Source organism: Antedon mediterranea, chromosome 11 (assembly GCF_964355755.1).
Source record: "Antedon mediterranea chromosome 11, ecAntMedi1.1, whole genome shotgun sequence".
NCBI classification, from domain to species: Eukaryota; Metazoa; Echinodermata; class Crinoidea; order Comatulida; family Antedonidae; genus Antedon; species Antedon mediterranea.
The window spans coordinates 901,475-922,499 of NC_092680.1; the positions used below are offsets into that span (position 1 = coordinate 901,475).

The 21,025-nt window shown below is 33.0% G+C and overlaps 1 protein-coding gene across 2 annotated transcripts; it reads left to right on the forward strand.

Annotated features, from left to right (window-relative positions):
* Positions 1-342: 342 nt before the first annotated feature.
* LOC140062599 (transmembrane protein 65-like) lies at positions 343-18,735 on the forward strand. 2 transcript variants are annotated; one of them, XM_072108885.1, is made up of 8 exons: positions 343-1,598; positions 1,931-1,978; positions 4,594-4,635; positions 5,511-5,578; positions 7,397-7,451; positions 8,158-8,200; positions 14,121-14,226; positions 14,985-18,735. In XM_072108885.1, the coding sequence occupies exons 1-8, from the start codon at positions 1,268-1,270 to the stop codon at positions 15,087-15,089; spliced, it is 798 nt and encodes a 265-aa protein (XP_071964986.1). In that variant the 5' UTR covers positions 343-1,267; the 3' UTR covers positions 15,090-18,735. The 2 variants fall into 2 exon arrangements, with proteins under 2 accessions (XP_071964986.1, XP_071964987.1); XM_072108886.1 differs by lacking the exon at positions 1,931-1,978.
* Positions 18,736-21,025: the final 2,290 nt, after the last annotated feature.

A 21,025-nucleotide genomic window follows, 5' to 3' on the forward strand; every position in this document is an offset into this window, starting at 1 on the left:
CAGTGAAACGCTACCACTCGTACGATGACCCACGAGTGCTACTCCACAATCCGGACGCGGTCGAGGTCATCGCTAACCCCGCTGCCATTGAGGACGATGACATGCACTTCTCGATTCCTGCCGATGCTGACAATACTGATAGATGCAGTACCACCACCGATGCTAGTGTTGATGACTTCGATATAGGTATGGGTACGGACATAACAACATTGCATTCAACAAGAGTTGCTAAGGATTATAACCCGTTTGACGAAATTGATGAGCAGCCTATAAGTAGTAATGGACGCGTCCTGTCAGAGATGGACCAATCTAAAGAACCACTATTACTATAAAGGTCGACAAATATCGTCAACACAAAACTATTAAAGCCTACTGTATTCAAAATATATATACGGAACAAATCGGAATGCTTAAGCTAGGTTCCCACTAGGACGTAAACGCAACGCAAGCGAGTTGACCATGACAAGTGACAGCAGTTCGAATAATCCATCGCTTGTGATTGGTCAAATCCCTTACGTCGTTGTGTTGCGTCTCTAGACTCTAGTTGGAACAAGCAATAATTTCAGATTTTACCAAAGAATCGTCGGTGAAATATCGAAATCAATCATATCTCAATGGGGTTCGCAATACTAATGTTATTTGACAACATTTGGGAACTGTTTAATGAACACTGGTGCATGTTGTTGTTATGTTAAATTCACCTTGTTCAGATTAAATCCTCCTTTGGTTTAATGTGGCCCAAAATGGAATGGATGGATTAATTAGTTTGAATGAGCAACCATTGTATTATTTATTTGAATGCTAGACGTGGATTAGAAACATTAGGCCTACAACCGAATATGCTGTAATTCCATTATTGTAAATACCAATATATCTCTACTCTCTACTATTTCTCTCTCCAATTCATTGAAAATGACATGGGTTTGGCGTGGAGGAAAACAATTCCATTAGATGGAAAAACAATTATTCATTGCAACAAACACTTGCCTATGTTTTGATTATTATATAATTTATAACAAAATAACGCAATCTTTTATTTTCTTTGTAATCCATTTTAAAATCACAGTAGTCGATATTAAAGAGTTCGTGATGGAATCGAAAAAAGTTTTAAGTTTATTAATACACAGAGGGCGCTCCATAAAAAAACATAATACAAAAACATACGGTGCTGTTGACTGTGTGGGAAGGAAGGCCTAGCCGCACATTACATACAGTTTCCAGTGATGAAAACTGTTTTTATTTAGAATAAAGTGAATGTATATGCACCATGTATATTGCAAAATGTTTATGTGGTAGTTTATTTACAGTAAGCATGTACCGCGGTGCAAATATAACACTAGTAAAGCATAGCATTGCACGCGGTAGGCTAGGCCTACGATTTTCTCGTCAGCACCAGCAGTTTGACGGGCGGTGGCAGCGGTCTATGACTATCACTGCGTATAAAAAGCGAAGGCGGATGCTGTTCAGTGGGGGAATTCCTAGAGACCAATTCGACAATGAAGAGAAGTCACGAGAATTTGCAATGGAGCTGCTTCCAAACGAACAAGACTTTCTTTTAACTGAACTTCATAAGTTGAAATCAAAAAGAGAAAATGAAGGTAGGTAGTAATTAATAATATAACATATTAATTGATACTGATAGCATCTAGGCTAGCTTGGACTATAAAATAAATAGTACATACTCTAGGACAGGACTAGGTAGGTCTGCATTATAAATTATGTATCCCTCACTTACTCACCCCCCCCCCCCCCCTAAAAAAAAAAATCAATTCCAAAATTTCTCAAGGCAATGGTTTGTAACACCTTTGTTTAAAATTAAAAGGTTAAAAAGAATTGAGTTTGAATATTAAAGAGTTCTATTTGGGTTTCATAAATCCCCATGGCATTAATTTCATTATGTAATATATATTGTTGGATTATTATATTTCAGATGTAAATGTATCAGATAGGCTTACCGCTGACCCCACCTATTTAAATGGTAATTGGATGAATAATAGAGTGATTTAACATTAAACATGGATTGGTAGTATTGGTAAAGTAGATTTTGATGTGCAAAATAACCCAAATGACAATATGAGACAGGCTGCAAATTAACCTACCAAACAAAACTCTGAAACTATGTTATGATTCAAATCTAAACTAAAATTAAAAACTGAGAAATCAGTATTGCTTATCAAGCATGATTATTATCATCTTTTCAAGACAAACCAGAAATACTAAATAAATAGCAAAATTATTAGTATTTTTTACTTCCTTGATTATCTTTCTGCTCTTTTTCTTTTACTCCAAAGAGAAACAAAAGACATAATACAAGTAACCTTTAAGGCCAATTTACACAGATGAGCAGTAATTGTATTGCGGAAAAATGCGTAGCTTGTTCCACATAGAATATCTATTCTGAGCAGAAACCACCCGTCCCCACTGCGTTATGTAAATGGTCACAAAGAATAACATAACATTCTATCCTGAGCAGAAACCACCCGTCCCCACTGCGTTATGTAAATGGTCACAAGGAATAACATAACATTCTATCCTGAGCAGAAACCACCCGTCCCCACTGCGTTATGTAAATGGTCACAAGGAATAACATAACATTCTATATTTCTTTTACCGTTACCGCTTGTCTGTGTAAATTGGCCTTTATAGTCAGTCTATAAGTTCCCTCTACTAAATAATGGTCACATCAACAGTTATTGGATTTATTTAATTACTTGGAAACAAAATGTATTGTCAGTCACAGTATTATTATAGTATTTTTTACTTCCTTGAGTTCTATTCCTGCTCCTTTCCTTTTACTCCAAAAAGAAAAAAAAGTAACGAGAAATATACATACAAGTAACCTTATATAGTCATCCATAAGTCGACTAAATAATGGCCACATATTAAGAGGCTACAGTTATTGGGATTATTTAATTACTTGGAAACAAAATCTATTTTGTCCGTTTATCATCTAAAAGTCTCATTACTCAGTAACATTATTCTATCATTTTACTAATTGTTTTGCTATGTCTCATATTTTAATGTCCTGTTTCAGCTTTACACGTTTCAATACTGTACTGTGATTCCTTTCATGTTACTTACTAGTTTGTACTTGATACAAGCTGTACAATACAACAAAACACACCATTCATACAACATACAAAACACACAATTCATACAACATTCAAAACACACCATTCATACAACATTCAAAACACACCATTCATACAACATACAAAACACACCATTCATACAACATACAAAACACACCATTCATACAACATACAAAACACACCATTCATACAACATACAAAACACACCATTCATACAACATACAAAACACACCATTCATACAACATACAAAACACACCATTCATACAACATACAAAACACACCATTCATACAACATACAAAACACACCATTCATACAACATACAAAACACACAATTCATACAACATACAAAACACACCATTCATACAACATACAAAACACACCATTCATACAACATACAAAACACACAATTCATACAACATTCAAAACACACCATTCATACAACATACAAAACACACCATTCATACAACATACAAAACACACCATTCATACAACATACAAAACACACCATTCATACAACATACAAAACACACCATTCATACAACATACAAAACACACCATTCATACAACATACAAAACACACAATTCATACAACATACAAAACACACCATTCATACAACATACAAAACACACCATTCATACAACATACAAAACACACCATTTATACTTTAAAGCAGTCATTGTATGTCAGCTGTCATTGCAATCTAAATATTTTTTAATATTAAGAAAAATTAAATATGTATTGTCCCCAAAAACATGACAAATAAAGATTAATAAAATCAGACTTTGAATAGATTATTTTGTAGTTTTAATCAATTTAATCACTTTCATAGAAAAAAGAAAACACGAACAAATTAATGTTCACTTATAAAATGACAATGGCAGCCAATTTGACTATTTTTTTGCTTTAAATTACAGTTTTTCAGATAAATACATTTTGTTTTCGATCCAATTTTTGGTCAAAGTGGATAACTATTAGCAGGGAACATTTTCGCCAGTGTAGCGTAGCAAAAAGCTATTCAGGGAACATTTTCGCCAGTGTAGCATAGCAAAAAGCTATACAAAACAACCTTATTGCTACACATTTCTAAAATTGTGTAGCAAAAAATACAATACAAAACTATGTTTCTCGACTTAAAAATCAGTTTGATTAGCAATATTGCTAAACAAAATTTTTAAATAAAATTTTTCCTAATGGCATATTCAACAACATACATTTAAAAATTATTTTTTCGGGGGGAGACAATACATTTTTAAGAACTAGAAATTTCATACATTATTTCATTTGAATTACAATATGGTGAAGGTTGACATAACAAAATAATTAGTTAGTCCTTTAATCTTTAGGATGCTTTTGGGGTTTTGTGAAGTAGTTCAATAATAATACTTATATTTATTGGTATGCACTGAATCTTTTAGTAAACGCACTCACTAATGTTATGTCCAGAATGTCCTCAACATAAAATATGCACAGTAATAAAACTACTATTTTAATTCCTCAGATACCGTTCCAGGTAAACCAACCAAAGTTCAACTACGATTAGGTAAGTATAGTAGCTTCTAATAGATAGCTCTTGTGTCATCTTCTGAAAGCAACATTATCAATTATTGTATTTAAATTGTCATTGCAATATTAGATGGAATTAATCTGAATAGCATTATTATTTTTTTAAAAAAGAATTCTTATACTACAGTTTCTTGTGATGAAAAATTACAAATCAGTTTTGAAAATGTAATTTTTCTCTAATAATATTCTGTGCCTTCAATAGTTGTAAGGAACTTACTTACTTGGGGTTAGTTAGAGCCCCTATTTATAATCTATTACAATACATACATCAGGTGCACTAATAGTTATGTGGTAAACACCGTTAATCTCTATCTATACTATTATTATTATTATTTATTATTTTATTTTATTAATTTTAGCAACATTAAAACAATACATAAACTTTAAGTGTGCCAAGGAGTGGCAAAAGAGGTTGAAGGACCACTGTCGCCATACTGCGTGCCACACCAGCACTCAAAGCATACATTAAAACATAAAAAAATGTAAATATGTAATATTAATACCATAATTATATACATTAAAGAGGCATAGTATTTTAAAAGTGGTCCATCAAATCAAATTAGTTTGGCAAAAAAGGTGTGATGTGCCCAAATATGGTAGTGATATGACATCATCATGACCATATATGGGCACATCAAATTTTTTTGTCACATAGGGTTTGATAGTGTAGACAGAGCTGTACTCTAGCATTCCTAAAATAAATACCCAGTAAACTTTTTAAATAAATAAATTATATTTATGGACAAATTGCAACGTACATTTCAAACCTTTTACATTTTTAAACATGTCATTCTGTAGTAAATTGTTGAATAAAATGTTCTAATGTGTATATATTATTTGTCTTGTTTACAGTAACCTTAAGTCACGCCATACCATTTATTGGATTTGGTTTCCTAGATAATGCAATTATGATTATGGCTGTGAGTATCAAATTTATATTTATTTAAAAATACTAAATAAGCTAATTTTAAGGGTTTTTTTTTAAAGAAAAGATTGTAGTTTTTGGTATCTATAAATTATGCTTAATTCTGAGGTGACACACTGCAAAAATATTAACTGTCTCTCAGGGTCTGTTTCTGCTGAAAAAATGAAAATAATCGATTTTTTCCAGTCACCGCAAACCACAAAAATAATCGCGTTGCAATTGAAAATTGCTACGACTGTAATCGGTTATTCAGGTAATCGGTTTTTAAAATTACGTCATCATTCTCCCACAGCGCAGTTCAAGTTATGAAAGGCCGATGAGAGTTGGTTTGTTTATACCCTATCGCTGCCTAAAACTCTCACATGTAGGATTAAAAATTACTCTTACGTAAAGCTATATTATTTTTAAAATAAACATCTAGGCCTACTACCGTACCACATACAACAGAATAATGATGTTATATTAATAAGGACACGTCGGCAAAAAAAGTTCGTTTCGCCGTTCGTTGGTTCTACCTTCGGTTGGTTCTACCGAAACAAGTCAACAAACAGGCCTAAAAAATGACATGTAAAACATCGTTAGCCTGGACTGGTGGTATGTAACGGGTGTATTGTAACACAGAATCCTGGAGTCTCTCGGTATAATTCTTCCACACAAAATAATAAAAATCAAATGTTTAACATTTGATTGTTATTCGGTCTACATCGCGATCGTGGTTTTGCTGATCGTCGTCGTCGATATCGCGCAAATAAACAGCATGCTTTGTGACGTGAATAAGTTTGTCATACTCTAGAGGTCAAAGTGAGGTCAATAATCGCTATTTGTGTTGCAGCTCAAAACTGCTCCGCAATAATCGGTTAAAACAAGAAATAATCGATTAAAACACGCAATGGATTGAGTGTTTTTAATCGGTTATTTTTAATCGGTTATTTTATTTTGCGCCGTTTCTGCTGCCCAAAAATAATCGATTAAAAAAATAAACGGTTAATAATCGATTATTTCTGCTCAGCAGAAACAGGCCCTCACAGATAGAATTGTAGATTTAATGACAGTATTGAATGGTAGTGTTCCATATTTTTGTCTATCATGATAAAATGGTTTTTGATTGCAATTTTTAAATTTTGTTGCTATGCTAGCTTTTCCCACACCTTCGTTGCTATGCTAGCTTTTCCCACACCTTCGTTGCTATGCTAGCTTTTCCCACACCTTTGTTGCTATGCTAGCTTTTCCCACACCGTTGTTGCTATGCTAGCTTTTCCCACACCTTCGTTGCTATGCTAGCTTTTCCCACACGTGACCTTTGTTGCTATGCTAGCTTTTCCCACACCTTCGTTGCTATGCTAGCTTTTCCCACACCTTCGTTGCTATGCTAGCTTTTCCCACACCTTTGTTGCTATGCTAGCTTTTCCCACACCGTTGTTGCTATGCTAGCTTTTCCCACACCTTCGTTGCTATGCTAGCTTTTCCCACACTTTTGTTGCTAGCTATGCTAGCTTTTCCCACACCCATTGATATTGTAATTACATAGTATTTTGTTGTGATCTATGTTTATGAGGATAAAAGACTGAATTATCAACCCTTTAAAAAAATTATAAATAGTTACTCTATAGTATTCACTCATTTCCTTTATTTCGGATCAGAGTACATCCATACAAATCATACAAAACAAAAAGAGAAACAAATTTCACCAGGAAATTAACTATTAGTATTAGCAAATTCCACAAATCCAACTTAAATCTTAAAATAAAATATAAGTATAAGCAAAATGTTCCCTATTTGATGACTGACTACTTTTAATATTTTTATATTTTAGGGGGATTACATTGATTTAAAAATAGGTACTGCTCTTGGGATCTCTACAATGGCAGGTAATATTTTATTTACTAAATTCTCTTTTCAATTTTGTTAAAATTTAAAATCATTTGAAAATAAGGTGACATAAAATAGCCAAGCCATCGATCCGTTAGCTTGGTTCCCACTATGACACAGTGCAATGCTTGTCATGTGACCAATCACAAGCGATGGAGTATCTAAACTGATCAACTTGCTTACGTTGCATTTTTGTCTTTGCGTTGTATTCAAGTGTGAACTAAGCCTTAATCAGAACATCTCTCAAATGCTAAAGTATACATAAACTTAATTAGTGGACTGGCTTGTTACATTTGTTGTTGAGACAGTAATACAAATTAAGAATCAATTGATTTAAAGAAGTGTTTAAAAGTGTGCGCCTTATTTAACATGTCAATGTGGAGTCATTAAGATTACATATTTCTCCATGGTCTTAAGCTCTGTCTACACTATCACACTTTATGCGACAAAAAATGTTATGTGCCCATATATGGACACGATGATGTAATATTACTACCATATTTGGGCATATCACTACCATATTTGAGTACATCACATTTTTTTGTTCAAAATAATTTGATAGTGTGGACAGAGCTTTAAAGAGTAAATGTAATATTTATTGAATATTACTGTACATACATAATCATTGGATTTATTGACACATTCAAACCAGTATCTTTATTATATTAAAACGCATTAAAAAAATTATGTTTTTTCCCTTTAAAGCGGCTGGATTTGGCAATCTAATATCAGATATTGCAGGATTAGGGTAAGTATATAATACTGCCCTCTATAGGCATTTCAATTTGAAGATTCAAAGTATAATTGACATAATCAGTGGTGGATTTAGAGTGAGTCTCTTCTCGGCACAAACTGCTTTATAGTTTTGGCTTTTTAAAAAACGTTAAAAGTTCAATGAAAAAAGAATAACTGTAAACTTTTGCAGAAGTCTATAGACAAAGTTTAATAATATAGCATATATTTTGAATAACATTTTTATCTATTATGAAATTTTATGATTGATAATCTTAGTATATCACTTATAAATCCAACTTTGATAATCCTTTTAGGAAATAATAATTGTTATATAATAATTATTATGACAGGTGCATATATTGGATGATAATGGTTATAAGGGGCTTTGAAGGAAACTATTGATAATACATAGATACAAAAACATTTTGTGACCTTTGTTTAGATGGTTTTAACAAAACATAAAACTCGCTTAGGATTTCATTTAATTTTAATGGGCATAGATTTCAGGGTCGTTAAATTGGGTATTTGTATTTATTTTGTGTATTTAGGCACATGTGGCCAAGGATTATCATTAATGAATAAATCACTGTCCTATCAAATAGGCAGGTAATTATTTTGTTTTGTGTACCAGTTTACTGGAGCAACCCCCTACTTGTCTAATGATGAACTGGGTTATTTATAGTACACACAGGCAAATTGTGTACACTGGACCTATGGCTTATAATCCTTTTCCAAGAAGATCAACTAGGAGCATGTCGACCTCGAACCCATGCCGATATTGTTGGCTGTTTAGGTACGGTAAACAGTGTCCATGTCTTAATCTCTCGCCGATATTGTTGGCTGTTTAGGTACGGTAAACAGTGTCCATGTCTTAATCTCTCGCCGATATTGTTGGCTGTTTAGGTACGGTAAACGGTGTCCATGTCTTAATCTCTCACCGATATTGTTGGCTGTTTAGGTACGGTAAACAGTGTCCATGTCTTAATCTCTCGCCGATATTGTTGGCTGTTTAGGTACGGTAAACAGTGTCCATGTCTTAATCTCTCGCCGATATTGTTGGCTGTTTAGGTACGGTAAACAGTGTCCATGTCTTAATCTCTCGCCGATATTGTTGGCTGTTTAGGTACGGTAAACAGTGTCCATGTCTTAATCTCTCGCCGATATTGTTGGCTGTTTAGGTACGGTAAACAGTGTCCATGTCTTAATCTCTCGCCGATATTGTTGGCTGTTTAGGTACGGTAAACAGTGTCCATGTCTTAATCTCTCGCCGATATTGTTGGCTGTTTAGGTACGGTAAACAGTGTCCATGTCTTAATCTCTCGCCGATATTGTTGGCTGTTTAGGTACGGTAAACAGTGTCCATGTCTTACTCTCTCGCCGATATTGTTGGCTGTTTAGGTACGGTAAACAGTGTCCATGTCTTAATCTCTCGCCGATATTGTTGGCTGTTTAGGTACGGTAAACAGTGTCCATGTCTTAATCTCTCGCCGATATTGTTGGCTGTTTAGGTACGGTAAACAGTGTCCATGTCTTAATCACTCGCCGATATTGTTGGCTGTTTAGGTACGGTAAACAGTGTCCATGTCTTACTCTCTCGCCGATATTGTTGGCTGTTTAGGTACGGTAAACAGTGTCCATGTCTTAATCTCTCGCCGATATTGTTGGCTGTTTAGGTACGGTAAACAGTGTCCATGTCTTAATCTCTCGCCGATATTGTTGGCTGTTTAGGTACGGTAAACAGTGTCCATGTCTTAATCTCTCGCCGATATTGTTGGCTGTTTAGGTACGGTAAACAGTGTCCATGTCTTAATCTCTCGCCGATATTGTTGGATGTTTAGGTACGGTAAATAGTGTCCATATCTTAATCTCTCGGAGTATAATTACAGAGACATGAAATCAATGTGTTTGTGTTTTAAGACATTGAACTATTATGTGACATTAAAATGGCACATTCAACAAAAAATAAAAAATTAATTTTAAGGGGACAATATATCTTTAACTTTTCATATCCAAAAGATTAGATTAGATTTTTTTATTACTGCCCTCTATAGTTTCATTATGTTCCTGAAGTCGTAATTGCACACCAAGATGTACAACTTAATTGTGTTTTTTAGTAAAGTTTGATTGTGAATATATTTAAGAGTGAATTGTTTATGTGAATATTAGGTAATTTTAAAACAAAATTATTCGCCTCTTGCATAAATTGTATAGTGAGCAATTTGTAGTGATTGATGGCTGATGGAAAATGTTTGGTTTTGTTCAAATACTGCCACTGGGTATTGTTGTTTGCCCTATCGAAAATCAATAGGGCTTTTACGGTATAATATTGTTAAAATAGGATTGGATAGCGAAGTACGCCAACTACAGGTGCCACTTCTGAGTATGTTTGCCCTATTGCTTTCTTAACGAATATCAATAGGGCTTTTACGGTATATTGTTAAAATATGATTGGATATCGACTCTTTAACACCTTTGGCTATGTACGCCAGAACAGCTAATAATGTAATAACAATTTATATAGCGCACATATCCACTAAAAGTGCTCAAGGCGCTAAAAGGCGCTAAAGGTGTTTTCCCCGATGCCACTACTAAGTAAATTTGTGCACACTTTCTACTAACAGAGCATTTTTTTTTTCCACTGTGACTACTAAAGCTTTGTCTACACTATCAAATTTTATGTGATGTGCCCATATATGGACATGATGATGATATCACTACCATATTTAAGCATATCACTACCATATTTGGGCACATCACACTTTTTTTGTCAAACTGGTTTGATAGTGTAGACAGAGCTTTAGTTTTCTTTTCTTTAATGCCAAACAGCCTGCATCTACTACAGGCCACTACTGCTGCCCCGGATTGTTCTTCCTTTGTCTTAAGACTACAACAGAGCATTTCTATTCTATTTCAGTTTATCCTAAATATATGTGACACCTGGATTGTAATAATAGTTAAAGAATCTGCCCTTGGCACTTGTTGCAGACAAAAAGAAGTTTATATCACAAATGTTCCAGTCACTCTTATCCTGTAACTTATTACAATTCCTGGAAAGTTTATTTAACTATATTTATCCTGGGTGTTGGTGCGGACTTACAGTATTTATCCTGGGTGTTGGTGCGGACTTACACTATTTTTTTATTACCTCCCAAGGTCGTTTTTCTTTATTTTTATTTTCAATACTTTTACTAGGATAATCCTTCCAACATGTGTCTTGTAAATCCTTCCATCCATTGTCATCCAATTACTGTCTATATCCTCTATTGACTAATTTGTTGTAGTAGTATGTCTATCATCACTTGACATTTGAACTTCTCTTTAATTATGTATTAAAATAACTCCCTAAAAAGATTAAACCCTAAATTATTTTGCGTATAATAATCTGAAACAAGCATCTGCTCTTTGTAACATAGCGCCCTCTAAAACTTACTACATATATTTTTCTGTGTACCAATAATGTAATCCATTAGAGGCGCACAGTGAGTGCCCTTTATTTTGTGTCATTCCTAATCATCCAATGTCATAACAAAATGATAAAAGAAACACATTTTCCGCACTGCTAAAGCCCACTGCTAATCCCAGATTGTTAAAGAAGAGAGTTTGTGTTTGACCGGTGAAGAGTCAAATTAATTGTTTCATATATAATAATTTTACTCTACTCTGGTTTGACAGTCAATATACTATATCCACTGTTACAAATTACATATTTACTTCACTAGTCTATTGTAGTAACGTATTCTAAAATACAAGGCCATTAGGATTTTAAAATTTTGATGCAATAAATACCAAAACAAAAGAACAATTTACTATGCTGTGCAGGTATTGTATTGTATGCAGGTATTGTATTGTATGCAGGTATTGTATTGTATGCAGGTATTGTATTGTATGCAGGTATTGTATTGTATGCAGGTATTGTATTGTATGCAGGTATTGAAGACTTTTCCAAGTAAAAGCATTCGTTAAACATATTAAAACCGATGTACAATTAACAACACAATCCTACTAGTCACACCCCATGCTGGACAGCTTTCTTTCAAGGCTGAAATTGCAGAAAAAAATTAAAAACAAAATTTGAACAAGGTGAGGCTGGAATCAGATCAGAAGAACAACAATTACGCTATTTTTATAAATGTTTGCAATACAACTTGCAATTTACCCGTCCAAAAATGATCATGATTATGACCTCATTACGACATGATTGCCAATGATTACCGAAAACAGCATTTTGTTTGAGTAAAAAGAAATTTGCCAAAAAAAAAATTTATTAAAAAAAATATATATTCCGTTCTAGCAGAACAGATAAAAGGATTTAAAAGGTGTCCCATCTTAAATAGCGTTGAACGGTCATTCAGGTGTGTATGAGCTTGGCATTAGGAAGTATTAGTAATTGGTTTGGTAATTTGTTTTGGCCTAACCCAACATAACTGTACTTTGTAACTCAAAATGTACTCATTGTAAAATGATGTCGAACCTAATGAGCTTTTTGTAACATTTTGAGATTTTGTGGAAGACAGAGGAAAAGTTTTCCATCACCTAAATTCAAACCGAGCCTTTAACATGGCCTAGCCCTTAATTTTGAACATTACATGTGTTTAAAGTTTGATCCTTTGAATGTGATTCTTGCAGGAAAATTGTGAATGCGGTATTGTTATTAATATCCCATAATATAAAATAAACTTTACTGAATTATATAATTTTATCTTATTTTATCATCTACTCACAAAACAACTGAAACTGTACAATGTTGATTATGTTTTTTTGTGAATAACTAAAGATCAAATCAACTTTTATTTATTCCATATAAAAAAAAAATATCCTCATGATTAAAAATAATGAGTAGCAAAAGCGATTTCAGAGATGATAAGGCATACAAATAAGAAAAAGAAGAAAGAGGGCAATACTCAGATTTGACATGACTTGTAGTACCTACTCTAATATAAGAATAATAATGTAACGAGTGTTTAGAATATACAAAGAATGAACATGTGATATGGAGAGAAAAATGAAATTTTTGAAATAGATAAGTTTCTTTGTGTCTAGTCAATGTATTTGCAGCTTTTGTTCCGATAATATGCAGGCAGAAGAAGTTGGAAGAAAAACAAGTGCTAGCTGCCAGCATCTTTGCCCCAGCTATTACACTATGTGTATCATAAAATGTTATAGCACTATTTTATTGACTCTTGTCACAAAAAAACCAACAAAAAATTACACCAAGGTTCATCTTTTGCTGTTTTTAAACAATGATGACGAACGATTGATTAGTTTCAAGTCCTCTTTGTCTTTAGTATGTTGTTGTGAGGCATGCTGGGATAATAACCACAACTACTTGTTGCAAGTTTATATTTGTCTGGAAAAATCCTTAATTTTTAAAATTTTTGAAAACTCATTTATAGTTGAAAGTTATCCATGACAATATCATATTGTTTGCATGTTATGCTCTGTCTACACTATCGAACTAGTTTGATAAAAAAAGTGTTATGTGCCCAAATATGGTGGTGATATTCCCAAATAAGGTAGTGATATGACATCAACATGTCTGCATGTTAAGCTCTGTCTACACTATCAAACTAGTTTGATAAAAAAGGTGTTATGTGCCCAAATATGGTGGTGATATTCCCAAATAAGGTGATGATATGACATCATCATGTCCATTTTCTTGTTTTATCACTTGCCATTTTGTTTTTGTTACTTTTGTCTTTTGGACGTGAATAAATGTTCCTTGAATTGAATTGAAATTGAATTGAATTGAATTGAATTGAATATATGGGCACATCACATGTTTATTAGGTTTTCTGTACACCATGTGTTTCCCAAAAGAAATAACATTGTTAAGAATATCTCATAGAAACACATAGGGTACCACAAACCTAACTTTACTATGTAAATTGTTAATGTTTATTAAAGCAGTTTTGTTTAAATGTATCATTTTATAGACTAGCTGGGTATGTTGAAGCGTTAGCAATCAAACTAGGCATTCCAATGCCGCAACTAACACCAGACCAATTTGATATGGTGTCTACAAGATGGGCTGCATATTCTGTAAGCAAATAAATACATTTGTAATTGGATAATGTGCATGTTACTAACCCAAACCCCAACCAACGGCTTAATGTTCCATCTAAAGAGCTGTGTAAATCATTCATCCGATTCTTAGTACTATACTGTATCTCTACCTGTGACAGTATTTGTTCAGTATTAATTTCTTGGATAAGGCGTCACAAGTGCATCACATTGCAGGTGCGGATTTAGGTTGGGGCTAAACATGCTTTAGCCCCTCCAAAAAAAATGTCTTTTTACCTCTTTTTTAATCAAATCATTACGCATTGAACACAAGTCAAAACAAAACACCGTCGATCAAACAATTGACGGTTCCAAACAAAACAAAACACCGTCGATCAAACAATTGACGGTTCCAACACAGAACATGTGTATCTCTAACATTATCATTTTGCTAATTGCTGCGCGGGGGTTGCCCTTTATCATGAATGATTTAAGAGTACCATTTCCGACCATGTAGAGTATCATTTACCTAAATTCGCTTCGCCACAGGCCCCACCATGGCTCAAATATTTAGATCCAGTATCTCCAAATTTGTTTGATACTGGACAAATTCAGATGCAGTACCGAGAATCGGCTCATTGTTTTCTTTAAAGACAAAGTAATACAGGCAAGTTTCTGTTTTTAAATTCAAAAGTCATCACTATGTTATCCAATAATTCGTTGGCATTAATAATTTTAATTTACCTAGATGATAAAATGTATGAATACGTGCTTATGTTTAATGTTTATTTTTTCAGGGTAAAGCTATAGGTATCATCATCGGCTGCCTTCTTGGTATGTTCCCGTTACTTTTCCTCGAAACAAGGAATAACGAAAAAGCAGATCCATCGCATGGTAGTTGATAAGGGTAATAATACTCCAAGGAAAAGACAACTTGTTTTAGTGAATGTGATGAAATAGAGTAGAAGGTTCTGAATGGGTTTTTGGGTTGTTGACATTTGTCCACTCACTTTGTAGCAAGGTGCACAAAACCATTGCTGTGTTTTTAGATTGTTAATGAATCAAGTAATTGGTGATGTTTGTATGTGATAAACCTTTGATGTTGTCATATTATAGATGTTGGTTTTGGACTCATCTTTACAGGTGCATTTGTTATTATAATTTCAAAGATTTTTTTTAATCAAGTAAGGGCTAACATATAATATTAATAGTCTGTCAAAACTAGCTATCAAAAGGTATTTCATAAAGTCATTTTAGCTTTAAAAAAAAATGGATCTTCCCTTGCTTGGTTATGAACAAAGTTGTATGCTCTTTAGCTGAAATATATACTTATTCTCAATCAAACCATACTATGTGGTTTAACTGTCTGTTAACTGCAGTAGATTCTCACTATTTACTCACTCAGGTTTAACATTTCGGTCTCTGTTTAATTTAAGTGAAGTTAAGTGTCTAAAATAATTTCTCAATGGCTGAAGCAGGTTTCATATTTTCAATCTCATTCCATATTTTCAATGGATGTTCTACAGTTTGTAGGTTTGCACATTGTCTATCTTTACTTGGAATGAATTGGTATAGTTTGGCTAAATGGATGCATGTCTGAATTCCTAAGTGGTTCTAGTGACAATTGCCGCTTGTTGGACTGTTATTGATTTCTCATCACTTTTTATAGGCATTCAGCATGATTTTGCTCTAGTTTTGCTTCTTTTTGTAAAATATTTTACTAATCCTAAACATAATATTCAATATTTGAAGAAGACTTTTATTATACAGTATTTCCTTTTGAAATTGAATTGTAAAAAAACGTCTTTAAATATGTCACGAAAGTTGAAAAGCTGCTGCTGTACTTTTACAGACTTGATTACAAAGAGGTTGATTGGATGTGATTGGTCATGTGTCCTGTTGTCAGACATTAAAAAAAGAATGTCATTTTACAGCTGTCTTTTTTTTATAACAGGCTTACTTATATTAGAACAATGACCATAACCAATGTTAGATCCCATTTATTCCATAAAACTGAACCATGTTCAAACACATCAATAGATGTTGACTTACTTTATACAAACAAAGTTAGCGTTAGAAGACGGTCAATTTCTGAACTTTCTGAAAATAATGTTTATACTTCTTAGGCCATTTATTTACACAGCACATAGGCCTATTCCCTATATACAGGAATTGAATAACTACTTGTAGTAGCTTTGCATCAGGGAACTAAGTTAATTTTCTTAAGTTCATACAATAACAGTGATATTTTCACCATCCAGTCACCACAATCTTGAACTGCACAGTTCCAGTGTTGTGTAGATCTTTGTTATATATTTGTGATAGATACAAACTGTAGTTCTGTTTTATTTTTACATACACAAATTCGGCACCTTTATTTAAAAACTTAAAACTTTTCTTTTTAATTAATTACTAAATATTGTTAGGCTCTTTGTTCTGTAGAGTGCCATATAAAACCTTGTAGAGAATAGAATACACATCTGAATGTGCTAGTCTCCATATTCAAGATGTAGTCTTTCAAATAAATTTCGTTCCTGCTAATTCATTCCTGAGTAGTTTTTCTGGACCTTGCGTTGCTGCTTATCAGACTGTTAAACGATTTGCATTTGGTGTGTAAAATTAAAATATATTTGGGATACACAATATAGACTGAATGATTAAGGTAATAGAACCCCACTGCCAAAGACTTTGTTTATATAGAACATTTTGTGTATATGGTTTTTCCTGTGAACATGTCAACAGAGAGAGATATTATATGAATTTATTTATTGTTATCCTTTGAAATTTGCCTAAATATATAAAATCAAAACTTAAACATACATTATTGTATCTTGTGACTTAACTAAGTAACGGCTTAAGTTAAGTATGGAAATGTTGTTATATTAAAAGTGTTTGTTTCTGTCTTGTTAGCAACTCAGGGAATGTAATGCTGTATTAACTGAGTACTTAAGACAATTTAATTCTTAGTTCTTGTTTTTTATTTTTTTAGATTAAAATAATTTATCACTAAACTAGTTAGCACGAGTAAATGAATCGGGCAAGTAAGCTTAAGAGGTGACAAAAGCTGCCAAAAACATACCTGTTGAAATAGACATGCCACTCCCAACAATAAATAGACATGCCACTCCCAACAATAAATAGACATGCCACTCCCAACAATAAATAGACATGCCACTCCCAACAATAAATAGACATGCCACTCCCAACAATAAATAGACATGCCACTCCCAACAATAAATAGACATGCCACTCCCAACAATAAATCAAACAAAAAATATAATTTATATAGTTCTTATCAATTTCAAATTTTGTTCTATGATAGTTAAGAGTTATTGACACGCACATCACAGTCCATTATTATTTTCATTTATTTTCATTTATTTATTCCACATTTATTTATTCAATTACATCATAATTGCAATACAACTGATAACAAGGATCCAGCATAAAAAAGCTGTAGCTTCGTTTTTTGTAGGACCCTTTATTACATTATACATAATGTAATAAAAAGCTGTAGCTTCGTTTTTTGTAGGACCCATTATTACATTATACATAATGTAATAAAAAGCTGTAGCTTCGTTTTTTGTAGGACCCTTTATTACATTATACATAATGTAATAAAAAGCTGTAGCTTCGTTTTTTGTAGGACCCATTATTACATTATACATAATGTAATAAAAAGCTGTAGCTTCGTTTTTTGTAGGACCCATTATTACATTATACATAATGTAATAAAAAGCTGTAGCTTCGTTTTTTGTAGGACCCATTATTACATTATACATAATGTAATAAAAAGCTGTAGCTTCGTTTTTTGTAGGACCCTTTATTACATTATACATAAATAAATAATAATAATAAACAATTTTTACATATGCTAGTGATAACTATAATAAAAATAGTATACTTAGAAGTGAAATGAACTCGTAAGATGAAAAGAGTTTAAAGGTGTACAACGAAAATGTGTATTGCACAGCTCAATAGGAGAAGAACCTATTAGTGAATGTATTATGGCAGAGAACAATAGAACAGCAATAGACTAGCAATAGATTAACCATTAACTACCGTTAGATACGGTAGAGTAGTTTAAGTATACGAATTGTATTGTGCAATATGAATGTTGTCTGTTGTATGAAAACAATTATGTCTTCCTTTAAAAAAACATTTGTGCTTAACGGCAAACTGTTTTTCAAGAAAAAATTATTACATTGTATTACCATCACGATTATCGCGCACTGATTATACAGAGCAGAGATGATGACACGTTAATTATATATCAATAGGCCTATACTATTTTATCTCTATCTTATATCATGGACGTAATTTATAGGTCCATTCTTATATCTTAAATGTGTCATTTTAACCTGTGTGAAATTTTAGATGATGTTAAATAATGTTTCGTTATACAACCACCGCCGCTAATCTTTGATAACCTATGTCATGTGTAACTTGTGTATTACTAGTGTGTTGCTGAAACGTTGAGGCGAATAAATTGATTAATACTTATGAATTATATTGTTGGAAATTGTTATTGTTTCACGACATGTTTTGTATTATAAGCACCCCAACCACTACACCCCTCTCTGGAATGTTAATGTTCTTCATATTAATGTATTAGTATATAATTTATATTTTTGCACAGTTGTGTTACTATTATCATATACCTACACTATGCGGTCTCTACGCAAAAATTATCCACAATAGCTAAACCATTATCAACATTCATTTTTGTTAGAAGGGGGGGCCTAAAGGAACGAGAAGTAAAAAAAATGGGGGCGACAGACATTAGGATAGCGAAGATTAGTGGAAGCCAAAACATGTTCTAAGTACAGTAGTTCAGAATCAGTGAGGGCGCTAGTGGAAAATGTAGTAAACATATCGCAAAAGTTATAAATCATTTTAAAGTTATTTTTAATTTGTTCCGAACATTTTAATTACAAAAAACCAAAGCAAGTGTATAATGTTAATGGTTATCATGAAATGTTTTTGTGCAAATATGTCAAATCACAGATAAATCTGTTTAATTCGTTCTTTTTAAATTTATAGATATATTTATAATACCAATCATTACAATATAAATCCAAAGATACTGCTGCGTCGCTTATCTATCCCCAACGCCCCCTCCCCCAGTCATGTTTTGCGTCTTTTCGGTGCAGCCAGTTTTTCTTTTTAAAATATAATTATGACGTAACAAAGCAAAATGTTTTAATAAAGATTGAATAATGTATGCTCATAATTGTTATTTCTTACTTTTGCATTAAGTGCAATTGTGTATGCTTATAGTTTATGCAAAGTAGCTTTGCGTTCAGTGATTGGTCAGATGTTTTGCTCTACTATGACGTAACCATGTTACGTAATTTTACTGCTTTAGTACACTGAACAGAAATGTGAGCAAAGTCTTGTCCGACCAGTATCTTACTCAAAACCATGCACATTTTTATTTATTTATTTTTTTATTTATTCAATTTTCTGTCAAAACAAGCCAAAACAAAATAAAAGGCACGGAAAGACCAAACAGGTGCTAAACACATATGCTAGTTGGTCAAAACCAGAACAGAGCACAGAAATAAACAAATGATAAACAAAAATGATTACTGTTATGTCACATACAGTACAAAGGACATGTAACATGTTATTCTCTTCCCCGCCCACTCACTTCAATGGCATGTTTATAATTATCACCTATTTCATTGTTTGACCTATATTATTCATTTGCTTGAATATTTTATATATCGTTAACGGATTTCCGTTTGCTTTTTGGCCGATTTCTTGAGACACTTCCGTTTTTTTAGGAATTCAGAGAAAAACTTGTGTTCAGTTAAATATAGTACAAAATACAATACAAAAACAAGACTGATATGTATCAACAATAACCCATATACCGGCATTGAAAATACAATTTTCTTAGAACCTACTATAACAAAATGGACATTATCAGATATAAAAACTTAAAAGATTATTGAATGCATATCGGTGTATGTATGTAGCAGCTGTACATTAAAGACTACACACTACTGTGATATTCACTTGCCAATCCCAGATCACACTTATAATGTACATGATTAGACGGGGATTTCCTGGACACAGGGTAACTGTTCCATTTTTAGATTGATTCAAATCTGTTAAAAAACTCTTTAGGCCTATACTGATTATTGTCTGTTATATTATTTTTTTCTATTTATGTAACAACATCTTTATATAGGATTAAACAATCAGGAAAAAGAAAACCTGTTTCGTATTTTCTTGAATACAAACAAAAATTATTTGTGTGAAAAGAAATCAGATCTGTATTACTCTGGTTCCACTATATTCCTTTTTCTAACGATTATTGCCTCTTCACTCGAGAAAAGAAAAAGAAAAAAACTTCATACTGAAATAAAATTGATAGAGTAGTTAAAAATAGATTTAGTAGAAAAAAATTATTCATAATATTATGGCGGCTGCATTGTTACTTTTTTTCTTAACCACGAAACTTCAACACGTTCGTTGCTTCCCTCGAGGACATAGAGAAAGAGAAATGGGTCCTTTTGAAACCAAGTAGGTCTACTAGATCATTTTCTTTTTGTGTTACACAATGAAAGAAATATTATAAGCACGCTGAGGTGACATTAGGGAGCTTTCGACCTGCGACGACCTCTAGGACCTAGGACGCCGGACATGTGACCGTCGTCTGGTACTAGAATCCACCACTAAGGCCAATTTACACAGACGAGAGGCACAGTAACGGTAAGCGGAATATCGTGTAGCTTTTCCCACGTAGAATCTATATCCTGAGCGGAAACCGCCCATCCGCTCCGGGTTGTGTGTAAAATGGTCATAAGGAATAACATAGCTTCGATAT

Coding starts and splice junctions, on each gene's coding strand:
- LOC140062599 (XM_072108885.1), top strand. CDS start 1,268: ATGTATATTGCAAAATGTTTATGTGGTAGTTTATTTACAGTAAGCATG. Junction 7,452..8,157: donor TGGGATCTCTACAATGGCAG/GTAATATTTTAT, acceptor TTCCCTTTAAAG/CGGCTGGATTTGGCAATCTA. Junction 8,201..14,120: donor TCAGATATTGCAGGATTAGG/GTAAGTATATAA, acceptor ATCATTTTATAG/ACTAGCTGGGTATGTTGAAG.